Here is an 18,849-nt window from a genome sequence, read left to right as displayed (position 1 = left end):
CTTGTAATATCCATTATGTGGATCTGTAGGGTTTACTCAACTGATCCTCACTGCACGATCGTCAGGGTTTGTTTTTATTAGAAGGTTCATAGTAATTATCAAAGTTATAAGAGAACGCTATTTATTCAGGGTTTCTCTTCACATGTTTTTGGGGTGTTTGCACAGGATAAATTTCCAGAAGTAGAAGGGCTAGAGATGGGGACACTTAAAATTTGAGGTGTAGAGGAAGTGGCTTCGTGGGTAAGGTGCCTGTCACACAAGCTGAGGACCAGAGTTCGGTCCCTGGCACCCACACAAAAGCTGTGCGTGAGGAGCTAGAGAGTGCTCAGTGGTTGAGAGCATCAGCTGCTCTGCCACAGGACCCAGTCCGATGGCCAGCAGTCACATGGTGGCTCACAGCTTTCTGTAACTCCAGTCCTGGGGATCCTGCTACCTTTTCTGGCTTCCACAGGTGTGCAAGCAATGCATAGACACACATACAGGCAAAATACCCAAACATGCACCAAAAACCCTAATTCCAGGCCTCCTGGGCCTGTAATAGTGTTGGTAGGACAGACTGGCAGACCTCCAGGGCTCACTGCCACCCAGGCTATTCAGGGAACCCCAAGTCTGCAAGAGACAGTCTCACAAACGAGGTAGACAGCTCCTCAAGATGGACATCCGGCCTGCATGCACATGAATACACACACACACACACATCCGGGTGGGACACTTTGTCTTACACTAGGGTCAAAGGTTCTGATCCATGTTTGGCTGCCACTGGTGCTGTGGACAGAGAATGGTGGTGGACGTAGCAGAGGGAAGTCAGTCACTTCATGGAAGCCAGGACACGCAGAGACAATGTGCACCTTTCAAAAGCTTGGTGTGGTGGGGCACACCTTTAATCCCAGCACTCGGGAGGCAGAGGCAGGTGGGTCTCTGTGAGTTTGAGGCCAGCCTGGGCTACAGAGTGAGATCCAGGACAGGCAGGACTGTAAAGTGAGACCCTGTCTCAAAAAACAAAAAAAGCACAGCCCTTTGACTTCCTCCAGTGCGGTGGTTCCCGACCTTCCTAACGCTGCGGCCCTTTAATACGGCCCCTCCGGGTGTGATGACCCCAGCCAGAAAATTATTTCATTGCTACTTCATAACTAACTTTGCTGTTGTTATGAATTGTAAATATCTGATATGCAGGATACCTGATATGTGACCCCCAGGTTGAGGACCACTGTTCTAATCCCGTACTGCCCTGTCCATTAAAGACTCACTGATAAGTGCCCTCAGGGTCCAGTCAAACCTCTCAACACATGAGCTTTGGAGGAGACATTTGATACTAAAACATTGAAAACCAAAGTGAATTTGATGATTATGTGATCCATATATATATGTGTCTGCTTATCTTGGGGTATAATTGCTGTGATCCCACTGTTGCAGCACCTCTCGCCTGTCTCCCTTGATCTGTACACTGTTTACTAAATTTCTTTTTCAATGCCCTCAAGTGAGAAGAGTTACATCCATCCCTTCTAACCTGTGGACCATCTGTTCCTAGGCCCTCGGACTGGACAGTGCCAATGAGAAAGGCTTGTACCGAAGGGGTGAAGCCCAGCTGCTCATGAATGAGTTTGAGTCGGCCAGAGGTGACTTTGAGAAGGTACTGGAGGTCAACCCTCAGAATAAGGCCGCAAGACTGCAGATCTCCGTGTGCCAGAAGAAGGCCAAGGAGCACAATGAGCGGGACCGCAAGGTGTACGCCAACATGTTCAAGAAGTTTGCAGAGCAGGACGCCAAGGTGTGTGCCAGGCCCTGACCGAGGCTTGCCCAGCAGAGCGGACAAGGTCGGGTGGCCACCCTGAGAGAAACAAGGCTAAGGAAGAGACTCCAGTGTGGCCAGGGGCTGCTGGGGGTGCACAGGTGGGGGGGGGCTCCAACACTGTGCTGAGGCCTTGCGTGTCCCTGGAAGAGTTGGGGAAGCTAACTCCTTGAGACGTAGCAAAGCTCTTGGTTTTTGCTTTCTTTTGTTTTGTTTTGTTTTTGCAAGACTCTACAGACCTGGCTAGCTTTATCTCAGATCTCCTGCCTCTGCCTCATGAGTTCTATCTAGGATTACAGGCTTCTGTCACCAAACCAAGTTAGCTTGTTATTTAAAAATAACAATTCAGCCAGATGGTAGTGGTCACACCTTTAATCCCAGTGCTTGGGAAGCAGAGGCAGATGGATCTCTGAGTTCAAGGCCAACCTGGTCTACAGAGTAAGGTCCAGGACAGCCAGGGCTACACAGAGAAACCCTGTCTCGAAAAGAAAGAAAAATGCTCAGCCCATCAGTATTTTTTCCACACTGGTAGGAGACTGAAGCCAGGTCAGCTTCTTGTCCCACAGTCATCCTCTGCTCCCAGTTCTGTCCTCGATGCCCAGCTTCCTCTAGCACAGGACTCAATTAGTCAACAGCCGCCTCAGATAGCAAGCTCTTCTGTTGCATACCACCACCTCCACTTCCCAACTGTGCGCCCCAAATACAAGCTTACACAGCTATTGCAGACCTGATAGACCCATCTTGGGGAGGCAGGGGTTAATTTCACCTCCTCCACCTTGAACCCTCAGGAAGCAGCCAGCAAAGTGGTGAGCAAGAAGCCTGTAGAAGGAGCGGCCGGGAAAAGATCCGAGAGTCGGGCCATGGAAGGAGGAAAGGCCGAAGGCCATGTATGACGCCGCGCCAAGGAGGGAAGAGAGTCCTCATGAACTCGGCCCTCCTTGCTGGGCTCACACCCAACTCAGGACTGCACAGTGTTTAGTGTAAGGTTTGTTACAGTCTCTGTGATTCTGGAAGCAAATGGCAAAACCAGTAGCTTCCCCAAATAACACCCTGCTGCTGCCCGGGGGTGGGGGTGGGGGACATGCCAGGGAACAGAACAGAAAGGGCCGTTGGTGTGGAGAGACCAAGCCAGCAGCTCAAGTCCAGCTCATTTCAGTTTGTCACCTTTGGGTGTCCAACAGTGTCCCTTGAGATGATCCCAGTGCCCGGCTGCTGTGAGATTCTCCACCAGCACTTCAGTAGCATTGCAGGAGCCTTGGAAAGCTAACTCAGAGCATCCCTGCTTTCCTCCTGGGAGGCAAGGCAGGGGATGGAAGGGGAGGTTTTCCCCGGGTCCACAGCAGAAAACAGCGGCCACTTCCTGCCTGTCCAGTGGCTTCCCAGTTCCCGTCTCAGACTCTTGTGAATATGGCTTTCTGTCATACCCAGCTTGTCCCACAGAGTCTGTCATTACTCCAACCCCTCATGAGTGGTGGCAGGCAGGAGTTTTGGGGTTCGCTTTCCCTAATTAGAATGAACTTTGGAGGTGTGGAGAACAGTTGGAGTGGCCTTGTTTTCACTGTCCTCCCTGTCAAGAATGACGTTAGCACTTAGTGTGTCATGTCCCGACTGCTGCCCAGCCTCCTGTTTCCATTCTCTGCCCCACCGTGAAGAACCCGAGGCTTGCCCTTGTCCTAGACCTGGAGTGGACTGATGTCCAAATCCCACTAAGACTGATGCAGTTACTCTTTTTTTTTTAATTGCTTGTAAGCTTATATACTGCTTTACGGAAGAAACTTCACACTCCTCTATCATGCAAAAATACTTTTTCACTTTTTACTTTTTAGCTTGGGTTTTGAACGGCGAAAGCTGTGAGGTTTGAAAGCGGGCGGTTCTCTTAGGTGATGGTACCTGGGGGCTGGCAGCTGCTCTCCCGTGTGCCTCTTGGTTCTGGCGTGGGCTGTGAAGGTTGCTGGCTTCCCATGCAGGTACATCAAGCCAAAATCTCCAGTCCTTAGGTATTGATTGGATCAGGACAAGATTTAAATAGTCGTGTAGTTGGGGTTCAGTCCTATGGGTAATGTATGGAATTGAGCACAGCTTGCTTCTCCATGGCCTATGGAACCCCCAAGGGGATACACCCAGCAGCCCAGAGCCGTTCACCTAAGCCTGGAAACCTCCCTTTCCTAGCCCTAGGAACACTGACAGTTGCATTTAGATGGGTTTTTATTTTTTTATGATGGTTTTAATAAAACAGTCTCATTGTTAAATTAGGACCTTAAAACCTACAAATCAAGTTGTTTTCCCACTGTTCCCATTTTATTCTACATGCAACAGATGGAATTAAGTTTTGAGAATTTCTTTTACTGGTGACTGAAACGCCTTCAATTTCACATTTTATGCTTCTGCCTCTTTCCATGGATGTTGTAAACCCTGGTCTCACCTAGGAAGTACACAGAGCAGGGGTTGATTTCTTATTTAACTCTCTAATGCCTGTAGATCTGTTGACTAGAAGACAGAAGCAGTAAGGACATGGCTGCATTGGACCTAACAAGATAGGCCAGTTAGCTTTTTACAGGAAATCTCTTTGTCAGAAAACAGGGGGACCCTCACCAGCTCTCTCCCGAGTGTGCATGGCGGGCCAAGGGGACTGGTTCCGGGAGGAGGAGGAGGTGTGCGCCACCCACCGCTGGACCGTACCTGTTCTTGTAGTCAGAAATTTCAACAGTTTATCTGGAATTAGAGTCTTCACACCACCTTTAGACTGGGTACAGTGATGGGTACCAGATGATAAAGTAAAATTTGGGGTTTTCAAAAATCATTTAGATGCTTGGAGTAGTGGTGTACTCTTTTAATCCCAGCACTCAGGAGGCAGAGGCAGGCAAATCTCCGAGTTCCAGGCCAACCTGCGCTACAGAGTGAGTTCTAGGACAGCCAGGGCTACACAGAGAAACTCTGTCTCAAAATAATACAAAAAAAAAAAAATCATTTAGATGCATTTTGTGTTCCTTAAATAAATTTTTTTAAAAGTGGTTTTTCATTGTTCTTGGGTTGTTTTTGATTTTTAAATTTTACTTACCTTGACTTTACTTACAGTGTGTGCTTGAGTGTGTGTGTGTCCAGGTGCCCTTAGAGACCAGAAGAGGACTTTGGACCCCTAGAACTAGAGTCACAGGGAGTTGTGAGCCAGATGTGGGTGCTGGGAATTGGACCTGAGTCCTCTGCAGAACAGTAAGTGCTCTGTAACTGCTGGGCCACCTCTTGCCCCACTCCTTCATTGTTCTTGGTTTTGTCTCAGAGGTCTCGTGATTACTGTTTTAATGTGTGTGTGTGTGGGGGGTGTTTACCTGCATATGTGTGTAGACATGCACTATGTGCTGTAGGTGGCCCAGGAAGATAGACGAGGGCATCATGTCCCCTGGAACTAGAGTTAGAGATGGCTGTCAGCCACCATGTGGGTCTGGGGACTGAACCAGGTCCTCTGCAAGGGCAGCCAGTGCGCTTAACCTCTGAGCCATCTCTGCAGCCCTGATAATAGCCTAGAAAGGAAGATGCTTTGGTCTCCAGCCATCGTGCTCCACTGATCTCAGAAGCTCAACAGAATCAGTACCACAGTATCAGTCCCTGTTCTAGTGCTGTGACAAGATGCCGTGAGCTAGGCAACCCTAGGAGGGGACTGAGTACCTGGGGCTTGCAGTTCAGAGTCAGGGGTCCACAGCGGCAGAACAAAGACCGTGGCAGGAATAGCTGAGAACTCTCTTGATCCACAGGTACCGGGCACAGAGAGAAACCGAACGCATGAGTCTTGAAATCTCAAAGCCCACCCACTAACACACCTCCTCTGACAAGGCCACACCTTCTAAGACTTCCAAGCAGTTGCACCAACTGGGGAACACGTTTTCAAACAGAAGCCTGTGGGGATGTTATCATTTAAACCACCACTGGCTGGTCTGTCCTTGGATTCGGAAAAGCTGTTTGGGTTGAAAAAACTCTGATGGAGCCCAGTTAAAGGAATGAGATTTGGGGGGCTGGAGCACTGGCTGCCCTTCCCGAGGTCCTGAGTTCAGTTCCCAGCAACTATGTGGTGGCTCACACCATTATGAAATCCGACGCCCTCTTCTGGCCTGCAGATGAACGTGCAGACAGAGCACACATACATAAATAAACAATGGGTTAAAAAAGAGAGTGGGCCGGGCGTGGTGGTGCACGTCTTTAATCCCAGCACTCGGGAGGCAGAGCCAGGTGGATCTCTGTGAGTTCGAGGCCAGCCTGGTCTACAGAGTGAGATCCAGGACAGGAACCAAAACTACACAGAGAAACCCTGTCTCGAAAAAAACGAGAGAGAGAGATTGAGAGATTTGGAAACTGGGTGAGGTTGCACACTTCCGCACTCTGCTCTTACCCAGCTGACCCCATGGCAGAGGTGGTGTGGCAGTGTGCCTTTATTACGGTGAACCATCGAACTACAAACCAAGGTTTGTTTTTGTCTTACTAATGGATAATCCAGCTTTTTTAACTGATTTAGGAAATAATGCTGAACTATTCTCACTAATAAACACACTAAACAGGTGTGCCCATCTCAAGCGGTATTCTGTGCCGTTTGTGTTCTTCCTGGAAAGTGCACTGTCTCTTGAGTCCCAGCCACACATGCTCTGCGCCCACAGTGCTGAAATGGCGGTGTTTGTCTGTAAGGGCCCTGTAGACTCGGGCCCCTCCTTCCCTCCGCCACTTGGTTTGTGTGTGCAGGGGTGTGCGTGCATATGGGGAAGCCAGAAGAGACACTGGGTGTTCTCCGTTGCTGTCCCCCTCACTCCCTGTGACAGACCTCTTCCTGACCTGCAGCTCACCGGGTTCAGCGAGAGGGCCCCACCCCAGTGCTAGCGAGTGGTCCAGGCTCTGGACACAGCCACATTGAGCTTCTTTGACACTTTGGTTGTTAGGCTAGCCTGTAACGTCTGAATCATGTCTCTCAGCCCCACGTTCAGCATGTTTACCCGGGCCTGGAGAGTTGAGCTTCAGTCTTCATGTAAAATAATCTTGTTGTTTGTGTTGAGACAGGGTCTCACTATGTAGTTCAGGCTGTCCTAGAACTCGCTCTGTAGCCCAGGCTGGCTGTGAACTCAGAGATCCGCCTGCCTCTGCCTTTCAAGTGCTGGGATTAAAGGTGTGCACCACCACGCCAGGCCCCTTCCATGTAGTTCTAGACAAATGTTCACTTAAGAACTCGGGATGAGCCGGGAAGAGTCCTGCCTGGAACTGTCACTGACTCTGCTTCAGGAGCAGCCTGTGGGCCCCCAAAGCATGCTGCTGAGTGAGCTGTGTCCACACTCAACTTGGTCTTAGCAATGCCACGATGGCCCTCAGCATGGCACATCAGAACCTGGCCTTAGAGACTGTCGCTAACACTGACAGCAAAACTAGTTCAGTTACCTGAACTAGTTCTACCCCCAAATCTACCCAAAGCCAGCTAGCCGGGCCGTACATTCCCACCTGTGCCTCTGGATGGTCGCACTGAAATGTCTTGGGAACGTTGGGAGGCCTCTGCTTCCCTCCAAGTTTCTCTCTCTGGTGTGTCAGGCAGGTTTCTCTGCTAGGTTTGGGAAGGTATAAAGAGGAGACGTGACATTCGTGGCTGTTTGCATAGTTTTGCTCAGTCCATAGCGCCCATTTACATAGGTGACCTTAATGTGTTGTGAGAAAGGCCTCCTCCTGGGCTGAGGATGTGGCCCAGTTGATAGATAGAGTCCTTTCCTAACAAGTGGGAAACCCTGGGCTCCATCTCCAGTTCCACATAAAACTAGGTGTGTGGTGCACATCTGTCATGCCAGCCCTGGGCAAGGAAGGTAGGTCAAGGATCCAAGGTTGCTGGGCATGGTGGCGCACACCTTTAAACTCAGCATTTAGAAGGCAGAGCCAGGCGGATCTCTGTGAGTTCAAGGCCAGCCTGGTCTACAGAGCGAGATCCAGGACAGGAACCAAAACTACACAGAGAAACCCTGTCTCAAAAAAACCAAAACGAACAAACAAAAACTCAGGAAAGGGGAGGGAGGCCAACGTGCAGCCAACCCATGTTTATCAAGTCACCTGCTGCGGACACGGTTCCAGAACAGGCCTCTTCTGGACCGCACTGTGGCTCCTCCCGTCAGAAGAGAAGGGGCATTCCGCCTGGGAGAAGCCAGCCGGCACTGCGGCCCCGAGGGCACCTCCTCCCTGAAGCCGCTCTGGGTGAAGTGAGGGTGTGGTGTGGTGCTTTTGGACTCCCTGAGTGGCAGGCCCGCCCGTCCTCCCATCTCGCAACCTGATTAGCTTGAGAAAGGACAGAAGTTCTGTTTATTGGAATGCCGCTGTTCACCGAAGGTAAGTCCAGGGCAAGGTGCTCAGCTCCACACTGCCTCCTCCCCCCCCCCCCCAAGCCTCAGACTGGAGTGGGGCCCACGTCACTTCCTGAAGGCACGCTCTGGTAACCTTCCAGATGTGGGAAGACAAGGCTGCTTCGAGGGACTCACCTTCTGAGAGCCAGGAGCACTAGTGTGTCTCAGTTGACGGGGTACACCTAGACTCTAGGCCTTTCTTCCTGCTATTCCGTGTTTCTGGACCAAGTCGGCTTCGGGGCGATGTGTTTTTATAAGGTAGCTCTGGCCTCGGGACATCATGACTCAGCTTCAGGTCATCTCTGTAGAGCTCCTGACCAAGAAAAGAGAGAGAACAAATGAGGTAATTATTAGTATTAGGGGCAGGGTGGGGCTGACCTCAAGAGTCACCAGCCAGCTCTATTATATCTGCTCACAACCAGGTTCCCACACAGAGGAGTCTGGATTGGTTTTTTGTTTTGTTTTGCTTTTCTATCTTTTTATTTATTCTTGTTTCATACAATACATCCCAACCAACCACAGCCTCCCCTCCCTCCAGTACCCCACCTCCACCCACCTCCGTTTCCCTTCAGAAAAGAGCAGGCCTCCAAGGGATACCAACATAACAAGATGCAATAAGACCAGGCACAAACCTTCATAGGAAGGCTGGATGAGGCCACCCCACGAGAGGATACAGGTCCCAAGAGCAGGCAAGAGTCAGAGACAGCCTGTTCCCACTGTTAAGGGTCCCACAAACACCCCAAGCTAAATAACTTCACGGCAAAGAGCACAGGACCAAAGGCTGACCCGTGCAGGCTCCGGACTGCCACGCCAGTCTGCGAGCCCCGTGAGCCCTGCTCGGTTGACTCTCTTGCCTCCTACACTCTTTCCTCTCCCTCTTCCTCGGGGTTCCCCAAGTTCCAACTAATGTCTCTATATCTGCTCCCATCAGCTGCTGGAGGAAGCCTCTCTGAGGACAGTTGGGCCAGGCAGGTCTGTGAGTGTAGCAGAACGTCCTCAGTAGTCACGCCATTGACTTTTTGTTTTGGGGTTTGGTTGGTTGGTTGGTTGGTTGGTTTTTGTCAGTGGTGTTTGGTTTTACCCTAGTTCCCTAAACCATCCACCTTCCAGTTCCTGGACATCCAGGCAGTGTCAGCCATGGGCAGCTCCAGAAATTGGCTTTTGTCGTACAGTGTGAGGAAGGACCCATTCAGTCTTCTTTATGAATTCTATTCTCTTGCTTTTGGGATAGTGGTTGCCATGGGCCTCAAGTTAGACCAGTCATTGGTCGGCCACTCCCCACAAGCTCCGAGCCACCATTGCCCCAGCACATACTGCAGGAAGGACAGGTTATGGGTCAAATGTCCCCATCCCACCGCTGGACACCTTACCTGGTTATGGAAGATGGCTGGTTCAGGCCTCATATCCTCCATTACTGGGGTCCTCACCAGGGTCACTCTCATGGGTTCCAGGAAGTTTCCACTGCACTAGGTTCCTAAGTCACACACACCCCCATGCCCCCAGTTCTACTTGTCCCTCCCTACCCCACCTGGTCCCTCCTGTTCCCATCCCTACCCATCCCCAGTCCACCCACAAGGTCTGTTTCCCTTCCCAGGGAGATCCCTGGCTGCATCCCAAGGGGACACTCCTCCACTGCTGGTGGAAGTGCAAACTTGTACAGCCACTATGGAAATCAGCATGACGGATCTTCAGAAAATTGGGAATCGATCTGCCTCAAGACAGCTATACCACTCTTGGGCATATACCCAAAAGACACTCCATCCTATCACAAAGGCACTTAATTGCTCAACTGTGTTCATAGCAGTTTCATTCATAATCGACAGAAACTGGAAACAGCCTAGAAACTGAAGAATAGATAAAGAAAATGGTATGTGACACAATGAAGTATTACTCAGCTGTTCAAAAAAATGACATCTTGGGGCTAGAGAGATGGCTCAGGGGTTAAGAGCACTGACTGTTCTTCCAAAGGTCCTGAGTTCAATTCCCAGCAACCACATGGTGGCTCACCACCATCTGTAATGAGATCTGGTGCCCTCTTCTGACCTGCGGGGATGCGTGCAGGCAGAACACTGTATACATAATAAATAAATAAATCTTTTTAAAAAATGACATCTTGAAATTGTAGGCAAATGGACAGAACTAAACATAATAATAATAATCCTGAGGAGGCAACCCAGACACAGAAAGACAAACGTGGTGTGTACTCACTTGAAGTGGACGTGAGCTCTTAAGTAAAGGACAACCATGTAGGGTCCTTAGATTGCTTCAAATGACCTGAAGACACCTGGTATGCACTTGCAGAAAGCAGCTGGGACCCACCCAAAATGGCTTCGACCCCAAGGGAGGGTAAGGCAGCCCCTTCTAAGCCTGCTCTGGGCTGAGGTTAAGTGTACTTTGAAGTAATTGGGGACAGACCCTAACTGATACAGGAATCATTATGATTGGCTCATGACACCTGGTCAGCAAGTGTGGTTGCAGTGTCAGGGGTCTGTCTGACTGACAATAGCAAGACCAGTTCCTGCTTGTGGTCGGGTGGGACCCTGATTGCCTACCAGACTGGACATACTTCCTGAGGGTCTGGTTGAAGCCAGACATGAGTCAGCATAGGATGGTGGGGTATTATGGGGCAGAGGTCCTAGCAAATTGGCCCCTGGAACAAACAGCTGTCCCTGATACCTACAACCAAGCTACAATCCACAGACCCAGAGAGGCTAAGTAACAAGGAGGGATCTGGGGGGGTGGGGACACCTTGAATTTTTTTTTTCTATCTAAACACCTAAACCCAGGCTGGCCACGTGTCTCAGTGGGTGAAGATGCCAGCTTCCAAACCTGATGACCTGAGTTCAGCCCCCAACTGGCAAGTTGTCCTCTGACCTCCACACATTTACACTTACACAAAATAAACAATTATTTTAAAAACATCGTGAATATACACTAATTAAAAACAAAATATAGGGCTGGAGAGATGGCTCAGCAGTTAAGAGCGTTTGCTGCTCTTACAGGGGACCCAGGGTGGGTCCACAGCCGGAAACAAATATAAGTCCAGTTCCAGAAGACTTGTTACCTCTTTTGACTATAACAGACAGCTACACACGGGTGAGCACATGAACTCACACAGGCACACACATGCATATAAAAATAAATGACTTTCAAAAAAAACAAGTCAGCTGGACATGGTGGCACACACCTTTAATCCCAAAACTTGGGAGGCAGAGGCAGGTGGATCTCTGAGTTCAAGGCCAGCCTGGTCTACAAAGTGAGTTCCAGGACTATTACACAGAGAAACCCTGTCTCAGGGGGGAAAAATTCTTAACCCCATGCCAGACATGGTGGCACACACCTTTAATCTCACCACTCATGAGGTAGAGGACTATTGGAGCCCATTTGGGTTCCTTGTGGCTTTACCCAGCTGGTCTGCATAAAGAGGATGATTGGACCACGGGCCTGAGTACCAGGTGTCTGAGATGGTCTGCACTTGGCTGTGCTGGGGGGAGGTCTTATGCTCCACCCCTTGGCATTCCTTTAAAAGCCCTTTGGCAGAGACAGTCGGGGCCGATGGATTAGGATCCAGGTCCTCACAAGGCTATCCTGTGTTTCCTGTTTCTCTTCCCTCTAAACTTCGATCTAATATTTTCCTGCTCCTGCTCAAGAGTACTCCGGGGAAATGTGGGGGTGGGATACCCCACACACACACACACACAGAGGCAGGTGGATCTCTCAAATTGAGGGCCAGCCTGGTCTACATAGATTCTTTCTCAAATAAATAAGTAGGAGGTGGTGGCATGTGCCTTTTAAGCCCAGCGTCCTGGGAGGCAGAGGCAAGCCAGTCTGGTCTACAGAGGAAGTTCCAGGACAACCAGGGCTACACAGAATCCTTGTCTCAAAAATAAATAAATGAATGAATAAATAATAAACAAACCTTATACCCATACATACACTATTGCCCTCGGAAATACTAATGGTGTCCTTTCTAAAGATGACACTGGCCTGGATATGAAGTTAAGAAAAGTGACTCAGGGCTGGAGAGATGGCTCAGTGGTTAAAAGCACTGGCTGCTCTTCCAGAGGACCTGAGTTCAATTCCCAGCAACCCCATGGCAGCTCACAACTGTCTGTAAATCCAGTTCCAGGGAATCTGACACCTTCACACCAATGCACATAAAATTATGTTAAATAAGTTTTTTTAAAAAAAGGGGAGGGGGTTGGGGATTTAGCTCAGTGGTAGAGCGCTTGCCTAGCAAGCACAAGGCCCTGGGTTCGGTCCTCAGCTCCAAAAAATAAAGAAAGAACATGTGACTCACAAACACCCCTAAGAGATGCGGGAATGAACACTTTCCTTCGCTGCTCCCATGCCCAGCATATGGCACACCACCCCAGCCTGGTCCATGGTAAATACTCAATAGTTTGGTCCTTCACTCTTCTTGGGATGTGGAAGCCAGAAGCTCACCATATTCTAGCCACCCTCCACCCAGATGACCAACCAGCAACGTGACTTTGAGGCTGCCATAGCTGCAGAACGGCTCTGTGCTCTTCAAACTATATTCACCTTCTTCCATTATGTGAGTGTGTGTGTACCTGTGTGTGCACATGCATGGTAGATCACAAGACAGTTTGCAGAGTTGGTTTCCACCTTCTGCCAGGTGGGTTCCAGGGATCAAGTTCAGGCCGTCAGGCTTGGCAGCACGTGCCTTTACCTGCTGAGCCATCTCACTGGCCCAATATTCCTTCCTTTTTTTTTTTTTTTTTTTTAGCTGAGGATCAAACCCAGGGCCTTGCGCTTGCTAGGCAAGGGCTCTACCACTGAGCTAAATCCCCAACCCCTTCCTCTTCTTTTAAAAGACAGGATATTGTTATGTAGCCCTGGCTGGCCTGGAACTCACTATGTAGACCGAGCTGGACCTGCCTCTGAACCTGCCCTAGGTGCTGGGATTAGAGGTGTGCGCCGCCATGCCCAGCCACACCGGCTTTTTATGCGGATGCTGGGGGCCTGAACGTAGGTCCTCTTGCTTGCCCAGCAAGCCCTTTGCTGGCTCCGCCATCTTAACGCGTAAGTCAGTAGTAGCTCAATGCCTTCTGAAAGGCGTTGTGCAGCCAGGCTCCAAACCTTCCCTCTCTCAACTCCGCAACTGTGCCAGTAAACCTCTAGGTTAACTCCTGTGAGCAGATGCATTCAGTATTTCTCTCTTCTTTTTTGCAGTGTTGGGCATCAAAGCCAAGGCCTCACACCTGCTAGGCAAGGGCCCCAGCCCAGGACGTCTTATCTTCCTATGACTGCATTATTCCAGTTAGCATTAGGTTCCCTGCTGAAGCAGGTGTTAAGGAGCTCCTGTCCCAAAGCTGAATGACCCATTGTATCCATTCATGTGTGGGCGGAGCTCTGTTTCCGTCCTTTTTTGCGCTTGTGAAAAAGCTGCTATGAAGAGCCAGGTGGGTGTGGTGGCATACACCTGTCATCCCAGCACCTAGAAGGTGGAGGCAGAAGATCAGGAGTTCAAAGTCGGTCTGGGATACTTGAGACCTTGTCAAAAAGAAAAACTGCATTCAGTGCTTGGAAGAAAGAAAAAAAAAAAAAAAAAAAAGAACTTTGTGTAAAAAAAAAAAAGAGTCTCACTGATTCACTTTCAGTGGCTATAATGGCCTTTGGTGTGTGTGATTTATGTATCACATGTCTGTGTGGGTGTGGATGTGTGTGTGAGGCCAGAGGTTGATGTCCAGTGTCGTCTTTGGTAGCTGAATGAATCAAGTTCTTTCTCTGAACCAAAGCTCATGCATTTGGCTGAACTGGCTGGTCAGCGAGATGCTGGGATCCACCTGTCTACGTGGTCCCCAGTACTGCAGCTTCAGACGTGGGGCCCACTGCTCCCACCTAGGGTGTGCCACTAACTACACCATGAGTGCTGGGGATCTGAACTCAGGGCCCCGGGGTAAAGCAGGCATTTTTCCTAGTGAGCCTTCTCCCCTGGTTCCTTAATGCCCTTTTGACAGACAGAATCTTAGCACTTCTCTGAGTTCCCACCCCCCAGATTTTGTCTCGTTTTCCCAACCGTACAGTCTCTTGGGAGGCATGTTGAAGTGCTTAGAATTTCGAAAGTGAAATGAAGCGCGTCTTCCCAACAGACTTACCAGCTGGGCGTTGCTGAGCCACCCAGCCCGTGGGGACACAGACTGCACACGGATGTTGAGGAATGGTGGGAAGAGGTGGGTGCTGAACCACAGCTTCCCCATCTCCTGTGGAGGCAGAGAATGGACTCTTGACTTAATAAAGTGATCTGGGGTTTTGATTTGGGATTGTTTTGCTTTTGTATTTGACGGTTAGGAAGTAATTGCTCCTTTGGCATGCACGTGTGCATGGTGTGAGGTGCACTGGCCCGGGTGTGCTTGTGAGTGGAGGTCAGAAGTTGACATTCAGGGTCTGCCTCTCCTTTGAACCTGGAGCTTGTCAAGTCAGCTGCTCAAGCTGGCCATGTTACTTGGAGGTCCCCTGCCTCGACCTCACAAGCACTGGGATCATGACGTGGGCCACCCTTGCTTCAGATGGACTGGTGTAGCTTTGTATTTTCACTGCACATGCTACTGCCTGGAATAAATGGCAGTCAGGGTACAGGTGCCCTATATGAAATGCCGTACACCACCACTCTGTGTGTGTGTGTGTGTGTGTGTGTGTGTGTGTGTGTGTGCATGTACACACAGTACATGCACAGATTTCCTGGAGCTGGAGTTACAGTTAGTTATGAGCTGCTCTTTGTGAGTGTTGGGAAATGAATTTGGGTCCTTTGAAATCAGTACCAACTCTTAAATGTTGAGCCATCTCTCCAGCCCCAAGACATTTCCTTCTTAGGACAGACTTAACAGCTCCAACTCCATACCCTTGGTATGTTGCGTTTTTGTTTTGGATTTATTTGTTTTTATTTTATATTTTGCCTGCATGTATGTATGTCTGTGCGCCACATGTGTATCCAGTGCCTGTGGAGGCCAGAGGGGAGTCAGATCCCCTGGAGCTGGAGTTACAGATGGTTGGGAAATACCATGTGGGTGCTGGGAATTGAACCTGGGTCCTTTGCAAGATCAGCCAGTGCTTGTAACCAATGAGCCATCTCTTCAGGCCAAGTTTTTGTTTTTATTCATCCCAAAGTATTTTCTAATTTCCTTCATAATTTTTTCTTTGAGCTCAGTTTGCTAAAGAGTGTGCTTAATTTCCACATATTTGTGACTTTTCCAACTGCCTTCCTTCTGTTATTAATCTGATTTCATTCCTCTGTGGTTAGAGCACATACCATGTACAGTTCTTTGTTTGACTCATATCCTTTTAAATGTATTGAGACTTTCACAGCCACATATGGTCTGGCCCAGAGAATCTGTCCTACTTTTAAGAAGATTATATGCATGCTTTTGCATGGCATTTTAAAAATTATCAGTATTACATTTTTACTGTGTGTGTGTGTGTGTGTGTGTGTGTGTGTGTGTGTGTGTGTATGAATGGCAGCAGATATGTGGCGGTCAGGGGACAACTTGGGGGACTCAGTTCTGTCTTTCCAACGAGAGAGGTGGCATTTCGGTAAGTAGCTGTGAGATCTGATGGGTTTCCAGGGCATCCTCAGCTTGTCCTTTCGTCCTGTCGTTCTGTCCCTGGGTGGGAGTGGAGACTGCTGAGCTGTCTCGAAGGTGCCTTTGGTTCCTTCAGCTTGGCTCCGTGTATTTGGGGCTTTGGTGCACACACATGATTATAATAATGTCTCTCATATTTTGACTCTTTTCATCATAAGATCTTTGACTCATCGTTCAAGAGTACTTGCTGCTCTTCCCATGGACCTGGGTTCAGTTCCCAGCACCCCACATCCACGCACGGCCAGCACACTGCCAGCTGAGCTCCATTCCAACCCCACAAGTTTTCTGTCTTACTACACTGCCTCATCTGTCATTGTCCATTACCACCTGCAATTGGGTTGAGTAACACAAACGTTTTCTAGAGTGACATTCCAATTTCTTTGTCTTTTTTTCTTTTCTTTCTAGGTATTGGTGATGGTCCTACGGATGACCGTTAACATCTTAATTTAATAGAATATAATTTGAGCTACTACCAACATAATTTCAATAGCATATAAAAACTTTAGTCAAGCCAGGTGGTGGTTTGTGCACACCTTTAGTCCCAGCACCCGGGAGGCAGAGGCAGGCGGATCTCTGAGTTCGAGGCCAGCCTGGTCTGCAGAGTGAGTTCCAGGACAACCAGACTACACAGAGAAACCCTGTCTCAAAGAAAACAAAACAAAAAAACTTTAGCCAGTCATAATAGCAAGTGAGTGTGAGTGAGTGTAGTTCCAGTCCTTGGAGATGAACGCAGGAGGGTTTCAAGGCCAGGCTGGGCTGCATGAGACCCTAGCTTAGGGGGGAAAAATCTACCTTTCTATCACTCCTTCCCCTCCTGGCCCCTTGAGCCAGGACCCTTACACAGATCACATTTCTGAGTGTCCCAGTCAGCACCCTTTATCCTTTGTCTGTTTGAGGTTTTGGTTTTTCGGGACAGGGTTTCTCTGGGCAGCCCTGGCTGTACTGGATCTCCCTCTGTAGACCAGGCTGGCTTCGAACCCAGATCTGCCTCCATCCAACCAGTGTTCCCAACTGCTGAGCCATCTCTCCACCCCTCTGTGTTTCTACACGTGGATTTAAATTACTGTGCCCTGCCTTTTATTTTATTTAACCGGCTCTTGGGTCTTTTTTTCCCCCCTCAGCTATGGAGTTTGAGGTTTTTCAATTGAATCTCAACAGTGATGAAATCACTTGTATTGAGAGTAGATCCCAGCAAAAGATTTGGGGAGAGGAGGTTTTATCCCTGGCCTTGCTGGGGGACGCCGGGAAAGAGGGTTTGCTTGGTCTGCACTCTGACTTCCCCAAGCTGCCAGAGAGCAGCTCCCCTCAGTGCGGATCCGGCACTTCCAAAAACCGAAGGGCGGGCCCGGGCAGCCATGGCGTGGGGTCAGCTCACCAGGTAATCGCGCAGACACAGCATCGCACAGGGGCTGCTGCTGCCCACCCCCAGGGGCTGCAGCACCAGCAATGCTCCCCGGCAAGTGAATGGCGCCCCGCCCCCCCCCCCTGCACCGCCCCGGAGGGAGGAAAGGCCTCACCTCCCCCTGCCCCTCAGTGAGACCAACCCCATCAGCCTCCCACTCCACCCAGTGCCACAGCTCACGGGCCGCATGCAGGGTGCCATCAGCAGCCAGCACCTTCTGCGCAGGCTCTCGCGTGTCCTCCTTACCGCAACGGGGCCTGCCTGGCAGCTGCCTGCAGTCGCAGGTAAGCTCCCTCAAACAAGGCCCGAGTGCAGGCCTGCTGTGTGGCCTTCAGACGACTTACTGGCTAGGAGGTGGGAGTCTGGAAGGAACCTGGACCCGGCAAGGTACCCCTGCAGCGTGCTGGGGTTGGGGACATCAGAGAAGCTGCAAATTCACCCTGCTCCCAGGGAGGGAGGGCGGGGGTGGGCCAGAACAAGGTTTTAGAGGGCAAAGAAAGCAGCCAGCTGCTCAGGGTTGTGGTCCGTCCAGTCTCCACAGGCCGTGTGCTCCTGAGTGCAGGCACCTGAGGTCCTGTGCGCCTCCGGGGTCCCTGCAGGGGATCGCGATTCTGTCAGCTGGAGGGACGGATGGACGGACGGACGGACGGCCGGCCGGCTCAGCTGTTCAGAGTGCCACGTTCCTAACCACTGTGTCAGGTGACTCAGCCACCTGTAACTCTAGCTCCAGGGGATCTGGCCTCCTCGGGCACAGAGGCACACAGAAGTTCGTGCACACACACACACACACACACACACACACACACACTAAAAATCAAGCTGTATCAAGGACCCGCTCAGCCTCCAGTGATGGTCGTTCGTGAGGAAAACCTGAGGTAAGGCCGAGGCTGTGGCTCAGTTACCAGAGTGTGCCACCGGCCTTACAAACTAGGGTTCCGACCCCAGCGCATCACAGACTTGGAGGTGCGACTCCTTAACGCCAGCACACAGGAGGTGGAGGCAGGAGAATCACTGCCTCTGGCCACCTTCCTCTGTGGGGCGGGTTAGAGCCTCCCTCCTTGAGACCCTGTCTCAAAAAAATAATAAACAAAGAAAGCCAAGCCAGGCCTGGTGGCACATGCCCTTAGGCCGGGCACTGGGGACGCACTGTAGTTCTGGGGGTGAGAAGGGGCAAAGGGCGTCCCAAAGGCTGGGGGGGGGGGGTGAGAGGCGGGACAGACAGGTGGAGTGAGCCAGGAGTTTGTTCCCGCTGGGCTGGAGACTGAACGAGATTTTTAAAGATTTATTTATTTATTATGTATACAGTGTTCTGCCTGCATGTATGCCTGCAGGCCAGAAGAGGGCGCCAGATCTCATTACAGGTGGTTGTGAGCCGCCATGTGGTTGCTGGGAATTGAACTCAGGACCTCTGGAAGAGCAGTCGGTGCTCTTAACCACTGAGCCATCTCTCCAGCCCTTGAACGGGATTTTGATGAGTGAGTCTCGTGTCGTGTAGGGGCTCCACTGCCTGGCCTGGCCTGCCTGGGAGGCGAGGCCAGAGAGCAGGGAATGGTTGGGGTGGCTAGCTGGAGTCCTGCCTGCTGGCTACGGACAGCGACCCAGCCCTGGGGGCTGGATCAGCAGATGGGCCTGAGCTCCTTCCCTTCCCCCGGGCCGTTCCAGTCTCTCCAGCCCCTCGCCCCAGTGACCTGGCCTCGGCACTTA

At 50.5% G+C, this 18,849-nt stretch overlaps 1 protein-coding gene across 3 annotated transcripts in view; it reads left to right on the top strand.

The window, feature by feature from the left end:
• Window positions 1–4,115, top strand: part of Fkbp5 (FKBP prolyl isomerase 5) — an 88,892-nt gene extending 84,777 nt beyond the window's left edge. For all 3 annotated transcript variants that reach the window (XM_028888360.2, XM_028888361.2, XM_037200112.1), the window contains exons 10-11: window positions 1,529–1,768; window positions 2,578–4,115. In XM_028888360.2, the coding sequence (XP_028744193.1) occupies window positions 1,529–1,768; window positions 2,578–2,682 (345 nt within the window). In that variant the 3' untranslated portion in view covers window positions 2,683–4,115. The remainder of the gene's footprint in view (window positions 1–1,528; window positions 1,769–2,577) is intronic.
• Window positions 4,116–18,849: the final 14,734 nt, after the last annotated feature.

The sequence above is a fragment of the Peromyscus leucopus genome, chromosome 16_21, assembly GCF_004664715.2.
Source record: "Peromyscus leucopus breed LL Stock chromosome 16_21, UCI_PerLeu_2.1, whole genome shotgun sequence".
NCBI classification, from domain to species: Eukaryota; Metazoa; Chordata; class Mammalia; order Rodentia; family Cricetidae; genus Peromyscus; species Peromyscus leucopus.
Note: the sequence above shows the minus strand (reverse complement) of the source record. Positions and strands in the feature narration are given on the sequence as shown.